The sequence below is a fragment of the Toxotes jaculatrix genome, chromosome 7 (assembly GCF_017976425.1).
Source record: "Toxotes jaculatrix isolate fToxJac2 chromosome 7, fToxJac2.pri, whole genome shotgun sequence".
Lineage (NCBI taxonomy): Eukaryota > Metazoa > Chordata > Actinopteri > Toxotidae > Toxotes > Toxotes jaculatrix.
This window is the reverse complement of record NC_054400.1, coordinates 787378-801849: the sequence shown is the minus strand read 5'-3', so window position 1 is coordinate 801849 and position 14472 is coordinate 787378. Positions and strand designations below refer to the sequence as shown.

Sequence of the window (14472 nt, the reverse complement as noted above, 5' to 3'; positions counted from 1 at the left end):
TGTCTTTCATTCTCCCTCCATCTCTCGTCCAGTCAAATCCCAGTACAGAAAGTCCACTGTGAGAACTGGGAGAGAGGGAGCAGGACGAGAGAGAGAGAGAGAGAGAGAGAGAGAGAGAGAGAGAGCAGATTTACTGACCAGAGTTCACGTAAACATTCATTTCTGCAGAGGGAGGGAAACACACACACACACACACTCACTCACTCACACACACACACACACACACACACACACACACAAGCACACACACTTTCACACACACACACACACACAGAGTCGTAGTTTCATCCACCCTGTGCGGCTGACGGACGCTCAGCCGAACGTCTGACTGAAGGTTTGTTTTCTCTTTTATCTAAATAATTCATAATTAACATAATTCAACTGTTTTTTTACATCTCAGTTTTTAATGTTTATTAAATCATTGACTTTTATTTTGTTTTAGTTTCTAACTACGAGTTAACTCACTCACTCAGTGTTAAACTCCTTGTACTCGTGTGTCTGCAGCTGTGTCGTTGTAATGAGAAGGTTCAGTGTGATAGAGTTTATAAATCAAACACTGTGGATGAATGTCAGAGGTTATAACCTGGATCTGACGTCTGTTTTACTGTATTAGAAAAAAACATTATGCATTGAAAAGTGTATTTTCTGAAAAAAAGCTTTTTGACTTTGTAGTAACTAAAAACCAAAGTGCAGCGTGTGTCCTTTGTGTAGTTGAGGCGTGGTGATGTGCGCCCTGCGGTCGGAGGGAGGCGTCGGCTCTAAGCCACGGTTTAACTCTGATGAATTCTGTGTGATCTGCTGGTTAAACTAACTTTAAATCACACACTTAAAAGTAAACTGATGTTAATGTTAACAGCACAGTGACAGAACAAAGCCAAACTAAAGTTCACTCATTAAACTGGATGAGACGTGTGAACCAACACTGCAGCTCAGTATCTGCAGGTTTCAGGCTGTGGGTGTAAAATAGTGTGAACTGGTTTTGAAAATCAGGGATCATGGGAAACGGGGTTGGACGGACGGTGTCCTCTGAGCAAACAGGGGACCAGTCACTGTGAGTGGTGTGTTGTTGCAGATGAATCTGGCTCTGATCCACGACAGACTGCACATTAAGACATTCTGGGAGAAGAGGATTAACACTGAGTGTCAGCATGCTGAGAGCGAGGAGCAGAGGATGAAGAAGAGCGCGCTCAAAAAGTTAGTAACAACACACCCGACACCTCAACACTACACAACCACACGCACAATCACACGGCAGAACGCCAGCCGCTAACTCTGATGGTCTCAGTGTCCTGCTCTGACTGAGGAAGGTGGAACGCTGCGATCCAAAATGGGACGGGTCCATTTTTACGGATCCCTGTGAACGTAGCTGCAGGTAGGATCAGTTCCTCTGTGGTCTCTGAGCTTCACTCTGACCATCCACTGTGATATCAGCATGGCTGCAGACAGCACAGCCATCTGCCTGCCCCACGTTGCTGCAGGCTCTCGGGGCATCTCCCAGCCCAGGTACCAACCCTGCACTAACACTAACATCATACACCTTCCACTCCTGCTGGATCCAGAGATTCTGAACAAAGGAAAACCTGCACAACCCTGACTGAACCTAACTGAGCTGAGACTTAACTTGTTTCCAAGGATACAGACAGGATTCAGTTTTAATAAAGGACAGGAAGGTTAAACTGCCCCTGCACTCCACAACACACCCCAAAGGACCTTCAACCCTGATCCTGCTGAGTCAGAATCTTTTTAATGTCAACCAGAAGTCCCCCTTCATGGTCCCCACTCTGTCTGTCTGTCTGTCTCTGTCTGTCTGTCTGTCTGTCTGTGTCTGTCTGCTTGTCTGTCTGTCTGTCTCTGTCTGTCTGTCTGTCTGTCTGTCTGTCTCTGTCTGTCTGTCTGTGTCTGTCTGTCTGTGTCTGTCTGTCTCTGTCTGTCTGTCTGTGTCTGTGTCTGTCTGTCTGTCTGTCTCTGTCTGTCTGTCTCTGTCTGTCTGTCTGTCTCTGTCTGTCTCTGTCTGTCTGTCTCTGTCTGTCTGTCTGTCTCTGTCTGTCTGTCTCTGTCTGTCTGTCTGTCTGTGCTCCTGAAGATGCAGATCTCTGAATGTGGTGTCCGTGACCAAACTGAGAGTGACTGTGGTTTCAGTTGTGGTAACATGTGACTCTCTGGCAAACAGACACATCTAAAAACAGATCCTCATTACAAACGGCCTCGTCTCTCAGCGAGCTGGAGGACATACCGGGACAAACGCACACACTCGACCTTCGCAGACAGTCAGGTTGTTGAAGGTCTCGGTAACGATGATCACTAACGAGCCAAAGCGTCGGCCGCACTATGACCTCGACTCACCTCGCTCACAGAGGATGATGGCAGGCTCAGAGAGAGCAGCCAAATCAAACTCCTTCAATCATCCAGTCACTGATATTTTTCTCTGTTTTGTTTGTCAGATTTCATTAGTCTAATTTTTTTGTAGTTAATCTTCTTTTCTAAAATCTGAAAAAGCCCAAATCGTTTGTCAGGATGTTTTTTTTCCAAGTGCGGTCAACACAGAGTGAGCTCACCTCATGAGACATGAACTTCATCACGCTCCTCATCCTCTCCTTCAGACACCACACAGTCAAATTCAGCAGCCACCACAGTTCCACCAGAGAACCGCAGGGTTCTGTCACCTCAGCAGTTCAGCTCCAGGTCCGGCCACCAGTTCTCAGGCGTTCCACAGATCGTGTGTGGAATCCGTACTAACCGTCAGGATCATGGCACAGTTCAGACAGATGGACACACTCAACCTGAAACCCCTCATCAGGACTGTGACAGCACACACACACACACACACACACACACACACACACACACACACACACACACACACACACACACACCTCCTATAGCCTCATGACCTCTGGACACTGATGTAGGTCCCTGCACCTCAGAACCAAAAGGGCCACAGCTGGTTTGCATCTGCCTCCATCTGCCTCCACCTCTGCTGAACCTACTGGACCTTACTCATCCCCACCTGTTCTCCGAAGGGACAGCAGACTGATGACCCCCTCACCCCACCCACAGTGTTACAGAGACGTAGTTAGCAGGCAGGTTCTCCCTCTGTCAGACTGGTTCATACATTATAATGGGATTTTCAGGTGTATGGTAAATATCCTCCTATTAGACCTTCACCTATTGCACCATCTATTAGTCCCATCCCTCCTAACTCCAGCCTCCTGCTCCTCTATCCCCCGTTAACCTCACACCCCCTCCTCAGCCCATCACACCTAATCCCCCTGCTATCCATTACCCTGTAGCCCTAATGCCCCACCTATCAATACCATGTATTTCCTAATCCCCCGGCTATCTGTTACCATGTACCCCCGGACTCCCCGGCCACCCGCTCCCCCGCCGCCTCTAACCCCGGCTCTAGTCCTCGCTAATTGTGCACGTTATGTGCGACCCGGCCAGAGGCTGGAAAAACGTGCTGCGGAGAGCGGAGGTGCTAATCACAGAGCGATGACTGACGGAGGCTGACTGACATACAGACAGAAACACAGACACTCACAGGCTGAAATTAGAAGACGAGCTCATCTGAGCCTTCACAGTCCGACTGACATGAAACCAGATTAGAGAGAAAGAGTTCACCTGTCAAAAACATTCATGACCCTCCCACTGTATCCCCGCCTCTTTTCTGACATCACTTCCTTCATCCTACCCCCTTCATTGTTTTTCATTCCCTTCAACACAACATGAAATAAATATAAATGTTGGTCAAACTCAGGAGAGGACAGGCTCACAGGGACAGGTCTTCAGGTGAAGCAACTCACCTGATCTCTTGGTGTTTGTCCATATTAAGCTTTTTCTCTTTGTCATTCCTCTGTCCTCACTGAAGACATCATCTGTCCTTTTCCAGAAGCGTCTCCAGAGCTGATAGACATCAGATTTCAAACTTTGTGTGAAAGGATTGACATTCGCGGTTAATGTGGCAGTAAAGTGAAGAGTCTCTGACTGGACCCTGACCTCAGCCTGTGTCTTCACAGCTGTCGAAGGACAATGTCTTCATCGTGATGCAGGATTTTATCAGCAGCAGCAGTTTGGAGACGACGGCTGGTGAATGTGTTTTATGAGATGAAATCACTGATCCTGGTTCAGTCTCTGACACAGAGACACACAATCCTGTGACTGAGGACAGCTCCATGTCAAATTCATCTGTCCGTCTCTCTGTTTTCCCCTCTGTCTCTCTCTCTGTCTGTCCCTCTGTCTGTCTCTGAGGTCAGGAGGATTATCAGCAGCTGAAAGAACAAATGAAATGATCCAGAAAACTCGACAGGAAGGTGACGAAGAGACAGTGAGGACAGGTGATAGTGAGGGTTAGGTTACACACACGCACACACACACACGTCCCAGTATGTCTGTACTCGCTTTGTCTTTCTGTCTCATACGCTCACTGACACGTTTGTGTTTTCTATCTGTTGCACACAAACAAAGACACACACAGACACACACTCAGATACACACACTCACACACTCAGTGACGTTGCTGTGTGTTTGATTGATGGTGAAATGAAGGAGTGAAGGGAAACGCTGATGTGACAGTGATGACACTTCAGCTGTCACCAAGATACCAGATCTGCCTCGGAATGGGGGGGGGGTGGGGGGGCAGCCCATTAAACACTCTATATTACATTACTGCTGCGGGGGGGTGGGGGGTGGGTGCAGATTTTATAAGGCCATTAACAGAGATCCTGCTGGAGGAGCAGGATCCTGATGTGATGAGATGAAGCACAGATCCTAACTCTTCTTCTCCTTCCTCTTTGTTCAGGCTGCAGAAGACGAGGCAGAGCTTCCACTGCAGGCTGAGACTGCTGCAGGAAAATAAACTGAAAACCTTCCTGTGTGTGTTTTCAGGCTGAGGGGAGAGTGGCTGGTCCGTCTGGAGAACCGAACCAAACACCTGAAGAACCTCAACGACAACTACGTCAGGAAGGTGAAGATGGAGAAGGCAGCTGACCAGACATGAGCTGACGCACGGCGATGGATGCGTCTTCGTCCTCCTGCTCAAAGACAAATAAAGTCACTTCTTTGATCAGCTTCAGTGTACGTCCTCACATCGTGGTCTGAAACCTCTGCTCTGAAGATTTTGAAGCATAAACTAAATCCCTTCACATTTTAAATCCAACTTTATTGTCATATTTAACTCTGACAGTTTAAACTTTCTCTGACAGAATCTTTCTTATAAAGTCAAACATACACGTTGGTACTTATTGCTCCGTTCACATTTAAATTTACTACCATCCAACCGCTGAGTGCTTTTCACAATAAGAGTCCTCTCTTTAAATGCCTCGGGTGCTGAAGCTCAGTACAGGCTGTGAAGCGGCAGGATGGAGGTGTTTTTGGTCTTTTCCAGCAGTTTCTCTCTCAGCGTTCGTTCCTGAACTTCTAACCACACGTATCGAGGGTTTTCTACAGGTGGAGGTTTTCCTGTCGGCGTCCACTCCACCTTCTCTCCGTCCTCGTTACGCTGGACGCGGTCGGGCACCAGCAGCACCAGCGTGTTGAAGCACACGCCGTCCGTCTTCCCATGCTGCCGGCCATTGTGCTGCAAGCTGAAGACGCCCAGCGTGTTGACGTCATGGTCGTAATACGCCGACGGCATGGCCTCCTGCACCACCATGTTGGCCGCCCAGGTCACCGTGTGGGTCTTCACCGCCACTGCTGTGGGGAGGTGGAGCCCTGGGGCTGCGGGGGGAGGTGTCGGGGGAGAGGGGGGTGATTCTGAACTTAAACTTCTGTTAAAACATTTTCATTCATCTCAGATAAAAAAAAAAAACCAACTGAAGTAAAGATTGAGAAGAGTGCAGCAGTGTTGTACCTTTGATGAGCAGGATCCACATCTGATCCTCAGAGTTGGTGAAGACCAGGACGAGTCTCTGAACCACGTGACGGCAGCTCAGGTCCACAGGTAACGTGACAGGATGCCAGGGATCCCGACGGTAACTGAAAGCAGCACAGCAGTGGGGTCAGACTTAGCACTGAGCTTCACAGTCTCACTGTTTCAGACCACGTTCACTGACGCTGTGAGGCCTGACCCTAACCTCGTCCAAAAACACAAAACAAAAACACAAACATGATGTTTGATGTAAATTTAGGAAAACAAGTGTCTCCAGAGTCAGATCTGTCAGTTTCATCTCTGGGCCCAGGACACAGATGCATCCAGGACATGTTTACCCTGAGTCAGCACAAAGACCGGAGCTTTAATGTCCTACTTGAGTCCGCAGTCGATGAGACGGAGGATGTCTCGTCCTCTCAGAGGGAGTGCAGACTGTCTGTCCCACCAGGAGGCCTGAAGAGACTCATGATCTGCTGCTGCCAAACCCTTTATACTCCCACCTGACACACACACACGCACACACACACACACACACACACACACACACACACACACGCACACACACGCACACACACACAAAAAGGCATGAGTACAGTCCTGATTATTTCATTAAAGTCCTTTATTGTTTATTAAAAAAACAAACAAAAACAAAACACGTTTGTAGCTGCGTCCCAGGTTAAACTCAGGACTCAGCTGGACACCTGTTCCCTCTGACACCTGTCAAAGAAAATTCTCACACTGGAAAAGCTGCAGCCAAAGCACAAGAACGACTGATCAATCGATCGATCGATCGATCAACACAGCTGCCGATTATTTTTCTGTCCATCAGTTAATCGACTCCAGGTGAATTAAGTTTTGGGGTTTTAGGGACTGGACTGTGTAAGACAGTGTCCTCATAAGTACAGAAGTACAAACACGTGACCTCTGACCTGTGACTTTGGCCAAGAAGATGAAACGGATCCACTGTGGTCCCTGCTCCTGGATCAGCAGCAACGTGACTGGATCACAGTCAAAGCCCGCCTCCTCCTTCACCTGCAGACAGACAGAGCTTCAACTCAGGCAAACTGGACAGGTGTGTGTGTGTGTGTGTGTGTGTGTGTGTGTGTGTCTCACCTCCCTCCTCAGCGCCTCCTCCAGACTCTCCCCCACCTCCACCTTCCCTGCTGGAAGGTACCACTGTTTATAACAGTCCTGCTTTGCCTCCTGCACCATCAGCACCTCCTCCTAAAGGAGCACACACACACACACGCACACACACACACACACACACACACATTAACAGTTATCTGTAAACTCCAAACGAGAACTGAACATTTAAAGAAAATGTTTCTTTTGTTTTTTTTACTAAATTAAATCATAAATTTCATTTTGCTGAAAACATCTGTAACAGAAACAGATGAAGTAAAACCAGAAACAGGCCGTCTGGCCTCAGAGGGAGGAGCTTCTCAGGACGCGTCACCTTGTCGTTGAAGATGACGGCACAGACGATGTAGGTGACGTTCTTCCTCAGAGTTGCCGGTTTGCTCTGCTCCAGGCCAACGTCACAGCTGGTGACCTCTGACCCCTGACCACTCAGCAGCCTCTGCACCTGCTCCTCCACCTGCCGCCGCTCCTCCTCCGTCACCTCCATGTCTGCAGAGACACGCCCAAACAGGAAAACGTCAGCGGTCTGAAACGCAGGTGAGTTTCTGCAGAATCAGCTTTTCTGGCCAAATGTGTTTGATCATGACAAAAAAAAAACCTGCAGCTAAAACCAAACTGAGATGTCAGAGGCAGAGGAGCTGACGTGATGGCGTCAGCCGTCGGCTCAGGATCCGGATCGCAGTGACGGGTTCGACAGACAACCATACAACATGTCGGTTTCATTTCCTGTCTCAGTCACCGTCAACGAACCAAAACAAAGCCGTGTAAACCTGGACACACGTGGCTAAACAGCACCGAACAGCTGGCGGCTCAAAGCTTTTCCTAACTTTTATTTAGTGAGTCTGAGCGGTTTAGCTGCTGGTGCTGTCTTTCTAACCAGTTACAACTGTTGTGTTTAGTGTGTGTGTGTGTGTGTGTGTGTGTGTGTGTGTGTGTGTGTGTGTGAGCTCAGAGTAGTTACAGCTCTGTCTGAGCTGATGTTTGTGTTCAGTGTAGGTGTAAAGCTGTGGTTGTAGTTTAGAACCCAGATTAAAAAGGAATAAACAGTCAGCCAATCCCAGCTCGCTCCTGGAGTATAAATATCCAGGTGAGGTGAGGTCACTTCCTCTCCCTCTGGGGGGCGCGTTGGACACACAACTCTTTCTTAAACCCTCTGCATTATAGATCCTGCATAAGGCTCACGCTACACTTTGTTACTTTACACGAACCAAACCACAGATCTGAAATCAGTTTTAATCAAAGTGGCTTGAATTACACTCACCAAGCACTTTATTAGGAACATTGTTAGTTCACCTGCTTATTCACGCAGTTATCCCGTGACCTCAGTGACTCTGACTGTGGAGTGATTGTTGGTTTGGGTGTTTCTGAAACTGCCGGTCTCCTGGGATCTCACACACAACAGAGTTTTCCGAGACTGGAAAACGTCTCCTGGTCTCATGGATCTGGATTTCAGCTGAGGCTGCAGATGGTGGATCGGTCTATGGGTCAGAGTCTGGCATCAGCAGCATGAATCCATGCACCCACCGCCTCTGGGATGTGGCAGAACAGGAGACTGGCAGCATGAATGATGTGATGAATCATGTCAACATGGAGCAGCAGCTCAGAGGAAGGTTTCCGGCATCAGGCGGATCCATGAGAGCAGAGGGAGGAAGGAGCCAGCGTGAAGGTGGAGCTGCGGATGAAGAGCTCTGGTTACCTGTGGTGGCTGCAAATGAGTTTAAGCAGCTACACCTGGGACCGTGTGCTACGTGGGAGGTCTCAGGCAGGTGCCTGATAAGCACCGGACTACCTGTAATGTGATGTAACTACAGTGCTATGAAAAAAAGATGTATAAAAAGTACAACAGAGCTAATTTAATCTGTTAGATGTACAGTCTGACAGGCTGGTGTCAGGCGGACATGCAGAGGGTCAGCTAACGCAGCTAACGTTAGCAAAGATCGAAGAATCCATTTTCCCGTTTTCATCAAACGTCACATCAACGATCTCCATCAAGCACTCAGTAAAATGACCAACCTTCGTGTCGTTAACAGCAGGGCTTTGTTCATCAGCTGACGGCGCTGTTGTGTTGACATTTGACACCTTGAAGCTAATCCGGAAGCGCTTTTCCGCTTCCGGTTCGGGATTTTCAAGACAATAGTGTTAGTGAACAGACGCAACGGTTGCTGGTAGTTCTGGAAAATAAAGTGCTTCCACTGAAGCACTGCACGGTAACTTTACACGACACTTTCTGCTGCTGTATACTAATACATCACCACCTCACACTGCATTCATTTAACAGCTGCGGTCTTTTTTGTACACAGAAGTGTTGGCTGGTGAGAAAGTGCTGGGACGGGTTGAAATTTAATGTGAAAGCGTTTGCCGGACGTCACGTGTTTTGTAGTCCTTTAGCTTCACGGTGGTGTTGTAACGGGTAGTAAGGTCACACAGGCTGATTCCACGAGCTAACGCGGCTGAGTAAAGGTTTGAATCGGTAAACATGTTAAAGCGCAGAGTCTAACAGGGAACAGGTGAGTGAAGCTGGGTTGGTTCTGTGGCTGTTCTCTCCTCCTGTCTCTTTGTGCACTGTGATGAACATCATGTGTTTCTGTCGTTAGTTCAAACCTCAGCAGCTGGCTGACAGATTCTGTAGGTTTCACATGAACTTACAGGCTAACTGTGTCTGTTACTGCTGCTGCGGATACTACAGCTACCATCATATACACGACACTGCTGTTTGCAATGCATAAGGACAGAGTGATATACTCTGAATCTAAAATACATTATCTCTTGCAAGCTGGTCACATTTTATATGTACAAGTCAAAGTATCTGAGCTACAGCTGCCTGAGAAATGGATCATCCGAATAACAGTTAACCAAGGTTTTGCTGATTGAATCTTGTCCAAGTGCTAATCTGCCATAAGTTTGTTATACAGTTTGTGTAGTGTTTAGGTCATTGTATGCTAACTAAACTGATCACATGTGGAGCTGCCTCAGGATCTGTGCGTCCTGTGATGTCTTCCCAAACCCTGAACCCTGGTTTACTGTTGCACTGTTGTTGTAAAATCCTATGAAACTGTGTTTGTTGTGCTCTTGCAGCCAAACATCAGATCCTCCCTCTGTCTGCTCTGCATCAGTTCAACATCTGAACCTCAGACAACTTCTCAGCCAATCAGAACTCCTCCTGCAATCCCCCCCCCACCCATCCTCGGAGGTGAAGAGTCCATTTGTAGGATCGGGTCCCGAAAGATCAACAGAGAGGAGACAAAGCTAAGCGTCGTGGTGTGTTCAGGGTCCTCTGCGTTCAAGCTGTAGCTACAGCTTTACACTCATGACCCATTCAGGATCCAGCATCACCTTAAGAAGAAGCTCAGTGATCAGCTGAGAGCTGAATCTGATGTAAAAAACTGCGCTGACTGCAGAGAGAAGCTGCATGTTTTCCATTCACGTCTGTACTGTACAGGCAGACTTAAACTCATGGACATTAGGGGAACGGCAGCTGGAGGTACTTCAGTACTGGGGCAGGATTTTCTAGCCTCCTGTTGAGCTGATTTCAGATTTTCCAATGTTTTAAAGGAGAAACTTTTGTCTTGTGAGATTGAGTTTGCCCGATGTCGCGTCACAGTAAGCTGCAGAAGCAGGTCCTGGCTCTGTACCGGCAGTTCCTCCGGGCGGGTCAGGAAAAACCAGGCTTCATCCCCCGAATCCGAGACGAATTCAGGGAGAACGCTCGCATCAAGAAGACGGACGTGATGCACATTGAGTATCTGTACCGACGAGGACAGAGGCAGCTGGAGCAGCTCAAGGACGTCAACACTAAACAGCTGGGCTCCTTCTCCAAACCCAAAGACCAGAGCTGACCTCTGACCTGCACCATGTCATGTGACCTTGTACGATACCAACAATTACCTCCTAAAGACTTGGTTACTACCAAAATGTCATGCTGGAATGCTGCGTTCATGTCCAGTGGGGTAACAAAGGCTCAGTATTAAGAGAAAATATGATGTGATAAATTGTTGGATGTAAAGTGAAAAATGACAATAAAGTATTCAAAAAAATAAAAATAAAATTGTAAAATCAAAGGAGAGGTTTCGTGTTAGTTTATACTTCTGTTCCACTACATTTCAGAAGGAAATGCTGCGTTTTTTACTGCACATTTATTCCACAGATTTAGTTTCTTTACACAGTGAATGCAAGTAAATATGAAAAGATTCGTCATCTGAAATTTATTTGGTAACTAGTTTAACATAACGTGATGAAGTTGTAGCTTTGACGCTAGATGTGTTGGGTGTTCACGTGTTGACCGCTGGGGGCAGCAGCCGACCCGACTCCTCGAGCAGACACCAGAGAAGAAGAAAAGCTGTAAACAGGAAGTGAGACATCTTACATCCTCCAGTCGACAGAAACATTAGTGTTTTATTTTCTCGGTGTATTTCAGTGAACATAGAGAGTTTAGCTGCAGCTGGCGGCTTCAGGCGAAGTTGTGAGGTTTTGTTTTTGTCATATCCGGCCGCTGTTCTGTTTTTCAGTCATGTCGGGTTCAGGAGAAGAGATGACCAACGCTCAGTTACTTCAACAGGTAAGAAGAACACACTGAAGCGACCTGAGAGCACAGGTGTGTTCCCCTAGGGATGAATAAAGTATCTATCTATCTATCTAATCAATTAATCGTCCTTAAAAATAATAAAATTAATCAACAGCGACATTTGCAGTTACTTGCAGTCCTCAAACCTCCATTATCATGGGAACATTTCTGAATATAATTACAATCTGACAAAATTCAGTAAAGTATAACTCACTTGTGATGAAAGAGCTAAAACATAGTAAACCACCATAATGTTCCTTTTAAAAATGTCTCCCTCCTTCCTGCAGATGGCGCTGCTGCGCTGGTTGTCCTCTCAGACTGAGGAGGACCGAAGGATTCTGGCTGCAGTGACTGGCTTTCAGGTCGGCAGAGAGCTGATGAACCGGATCACCGGCCAGGACAAAGTGGACGCTTCCAAGGTTTTCTGTTTTCTCAGATTAACAGCTGTGACGCTGGTTTCCTGCAGTGTCACTGTAAATACATTTCAGCACCCTTTCATGTACATTGATTCCTTTCTGTTTGTGTGTGTGTGTGTTTCCTCAGAGAGAGTGTATCCTCGGCATCTCAGAGTTTATCCGTCAGAACCCACGGGCCTCTCAGGCCGAGCTCAACGCCGAGGTGGAGAAGAGAGTCCTGGTTTTTGCTGCTCAAGTCAGAGCTCTGGAGACAGCTCCATTACTCTGAACTTATTTGATGATGTTTTTATGTTTATCAGCCTCAGTAATGTGGGCACATTTTATATCGCTACAGCTGAGACTGTGTGCTAATTCAACATTTTTAAAACTCTTTCTTGTGTATTTGACTGTGTATTCCTGCTGTCATTTCGTTTATATTCTGTAAATAATGAATTGCTTGTATGAGATGTTGGGATCAACATTTTCCATCCAAAACAGAAACCCTGCAGCAGAGATCTGCAGGTCTAAAGTGGATTTCATCACAAAAATTAGCCGAGTCTTTAAAGGACCTTGAAAGTCTTTGAAAAGTGCTTGAATTTGTCATGATAAAATCCTGGACCTGGATCTGAACCACAGTGATTTTTCACAATAAAGGCCTTTGTGAGCACAGCCTCATTCTGCTGTTCTTTATGCTGACTCGCTCTAACATGACCGATTATTAACTGTGAACCGTGTGGAAAAAAACTGTCTAGTCAGGTCCAGGATGAAGCTGCTTCCTGTTTCGGTTGCATAAGTTTCGAAAAGAGACAACTCATATAGGTGACCCTGTTCCCGCTCCCCCCACTGATATGTGTCATCACTAAAATGTCTGAAAATGAAAAGTCTGACAGAAATTTGTAACATATTGCTATCAACATAACATACTCCTTTATTCACCTGAATGGACATGTTTTTTTTATCCCTACTCTTTAACAAACCATTTTCCAGGAAATCTCAGAAAATGTGAAAAAAAAATTCCAAAGCTGAAATTTAGGGACTTTACCTGGAAAATCTCAGCTATTGTGAAATTAAATCGAATCAGTTTCCTTTTCCCCTTCCCTGGTCGATGCTACTCATTGGCTGTGCTTTGCTGTTCGTCCCGCCTATTAAAGGTATCTGTATTTCCAATTGGACAATGTCATCGTGTCGTCACTGCAGCGTCCTCTCTGATAGGTTGGAACAAATTGGCGGGGGGAAAAGGTGCGGGTTTGAACACAACACAAACTTCGCAGTTAACACAAATAGGTTTATTCAACGTTGTTCGTGTTTTTTTGTGCCGACGAAACCGTAACGGGATCAAGATGGAAGTCTCTCCGTGTGACGGCGAAGTTGCGAGGATTACCGAGAAAGTGGAAAAGTAAGTCAAACTAACGTTAATGCGTGTGTCGCGATTAGCTGACAGTTAGCTTCATGTTGTCATGCACCGTGTTCTGAATTAGCTCCTTCCGTGCTAACGTCCCGCTGGATAACACAGCTGAAGGGTTAGCAACATTTGTGCTAACGGTAAACGTGTTGAGTTGTAACTGTTGAGCTTCACTTTAAACAGGGCTAACTTTAATCACCGTGGGCTAAACACAGTGGAGCCGCTGTGATGCTGATTGTTTCTGTGATGGTGGAAAGTAATTACGTAGACTAGGCCTGAAATTAACACTTGTTTTTATTTATTTTTTATTAATTGGCTGCTTATTTTCATGATTAATTGATCAATTATTTGTTCAATAAAATATCAGGAAATTGCGACACAACGACCTGCAGTCCAAACAGTTCAAAACCCCCAAATATTAAATCTACAGGGATGTAAGGCCGTGAAAAGCAAACTGTTGTCACATCTGAGACCCTCTGTGTACTGAACTAGTTGTGTGTCTGTAATATAAAGTCAGTGTGTGGTTGTGTGCCCTTGTCACATTTCAGATGTCTCTGATTTGTCTTTGTTCAACCAAAGGCACATTTCCCTCTAAACGTTCAACTCATACACACCACATAAAGGAAGGTGGTAGTTATTACAGGTGGAGGTTGGAAGTACACGTGTTGATGTTACTGACCCTGACTTTGTCTTGACAGGTCTTTGTCCATGGATACAGATGACAAAATGGAAGCATACCACAGGTAACTCAGAAATTAAAGATACTGTTGTTTTTTCTTAAGATAAAATAAGATACACCTTTATGAGTGCCACAGTGCAGAAACTGCATTCATCCGTCAGCAGTGTTATCTTTCTTTTTTGTCAGACTGGCATTAAATAATAATTAAATAATTCCTACTCTGATGCTTTTTGCCCGTTTCATCCAAATTACAATAAGTATTTTCCAGTGGACCGAAGCCTCAGAGTCGCCACAGTTACAAACCTCTGTTTACGTGTATGTGATCGGTAAAAATACTTCTCTGCTGTATACCACTTTGAACCAAGGCTGGCCTATTGGTGTATATTAGTAGTACATGATGCTGCAGTCGGACATGTTTTTGGACTG

General features: G+C 46.3%; 5 protein-coding genes across 6 annotated transcripts in view; 3 read left to right on the top strand and 2 right to left on the bottom strand.

Moving 5' to 3' along the window:
- The window catches only part of lrrc2 (leucine rich repeat containing 2), a 32526-nt gene that overhangs the window by 9413 nt on the left and 8641 nt on the right, over positions 1 to 14472 (bottom strand). The gene's annotated exons all lie outside the window — the stretch shown is intronic.
- Positions 185 to 5087, top strand: LOC121184196 (protein FAM240B). Its single transcript, XM_041041698.1, has 3 exons — positions 185 to 334; positions 1073 to 1194; positions 4885 to 5087. Exons 2-3 carry the CDS (start codon positions 1073 to 1075, stop codon positions 4994 to 4996), a joined length of 234 nt encoding a protein of 77 aa, XP_040897632.1. The 5' UTR covers positions 185 to 334; the 3' UTR covers positions 4997 to 5087.
- Positions 5151 to 9001, bottom strand: nudt18 (nudix (nucleoside diphosphate linked moiety X)-type motif 18). Its single transcript, XM_041041683.1, has 7 exons — positions 8271 to 9001; positions 7326 to 7498; positions 6980 to 7090; positions 6796 to 6898; positions 6243 to 6366; positions 5849 to 5973; positions 5151 to 5715 (listed from the first exon to the last, which is right to left on the bottom strand). The coding sequence occupies exons 2-7, from the start codon at positions 7494 to 7496 to the stop codon at positions 5333 to 5335; spliced, it is 1017 nt and encodes a 338-aa protein (XP_040897617.1). The 5' UTR covers positions 7497 to 7498; positions 8271 to 9001; the 3' UTR covers positions 5151 to 5332.
- sdhaf1 (succinate dehydrogenase complex assembly factor 1) lies at positions 9379 to 11052 on the top strand. The gene is made up of 2 exons (XM_041041697.1): positions 9379 to 9516; positions 10085 to 11052. The coding sequence occupies exon 2, from the start codon at positions 10597 to 10599 to the stop codon at positions 10843 to 10845; it is 249 nt and encodes an 82-aa protein (XP_040897631.1). The 5' UTR covers positions 9379 to 9516; positions 10085 to 10596; the 3' UTR covers positions 10846 to 11052.
- ercc6l (excision repair cross-complementation group 6-like) overlaps positions 13208 to 14472 on the top strand; it is a 40838-nt gene continuing 39573 nt past the window's right edge. For both annotated transcript variants that reach the window (XR_005894271.1, XM_041041640.1), the window contains exons 1-2: positions 13208 to 13361; positions 14066 to 14110. Coding sequence is in view for 1 of the 2 variants with exons in the window: in XM_041041640.1 (XP_040897574.1) it covers positions 13306 to 13361; positions 14066 to 14110 (101 nt within the window). In the remaining variant the exon portion in view is untranslated. The remainder of the gene's footprint in view (positions 13362 to 14065; positions 14111 to 14472) is intronic.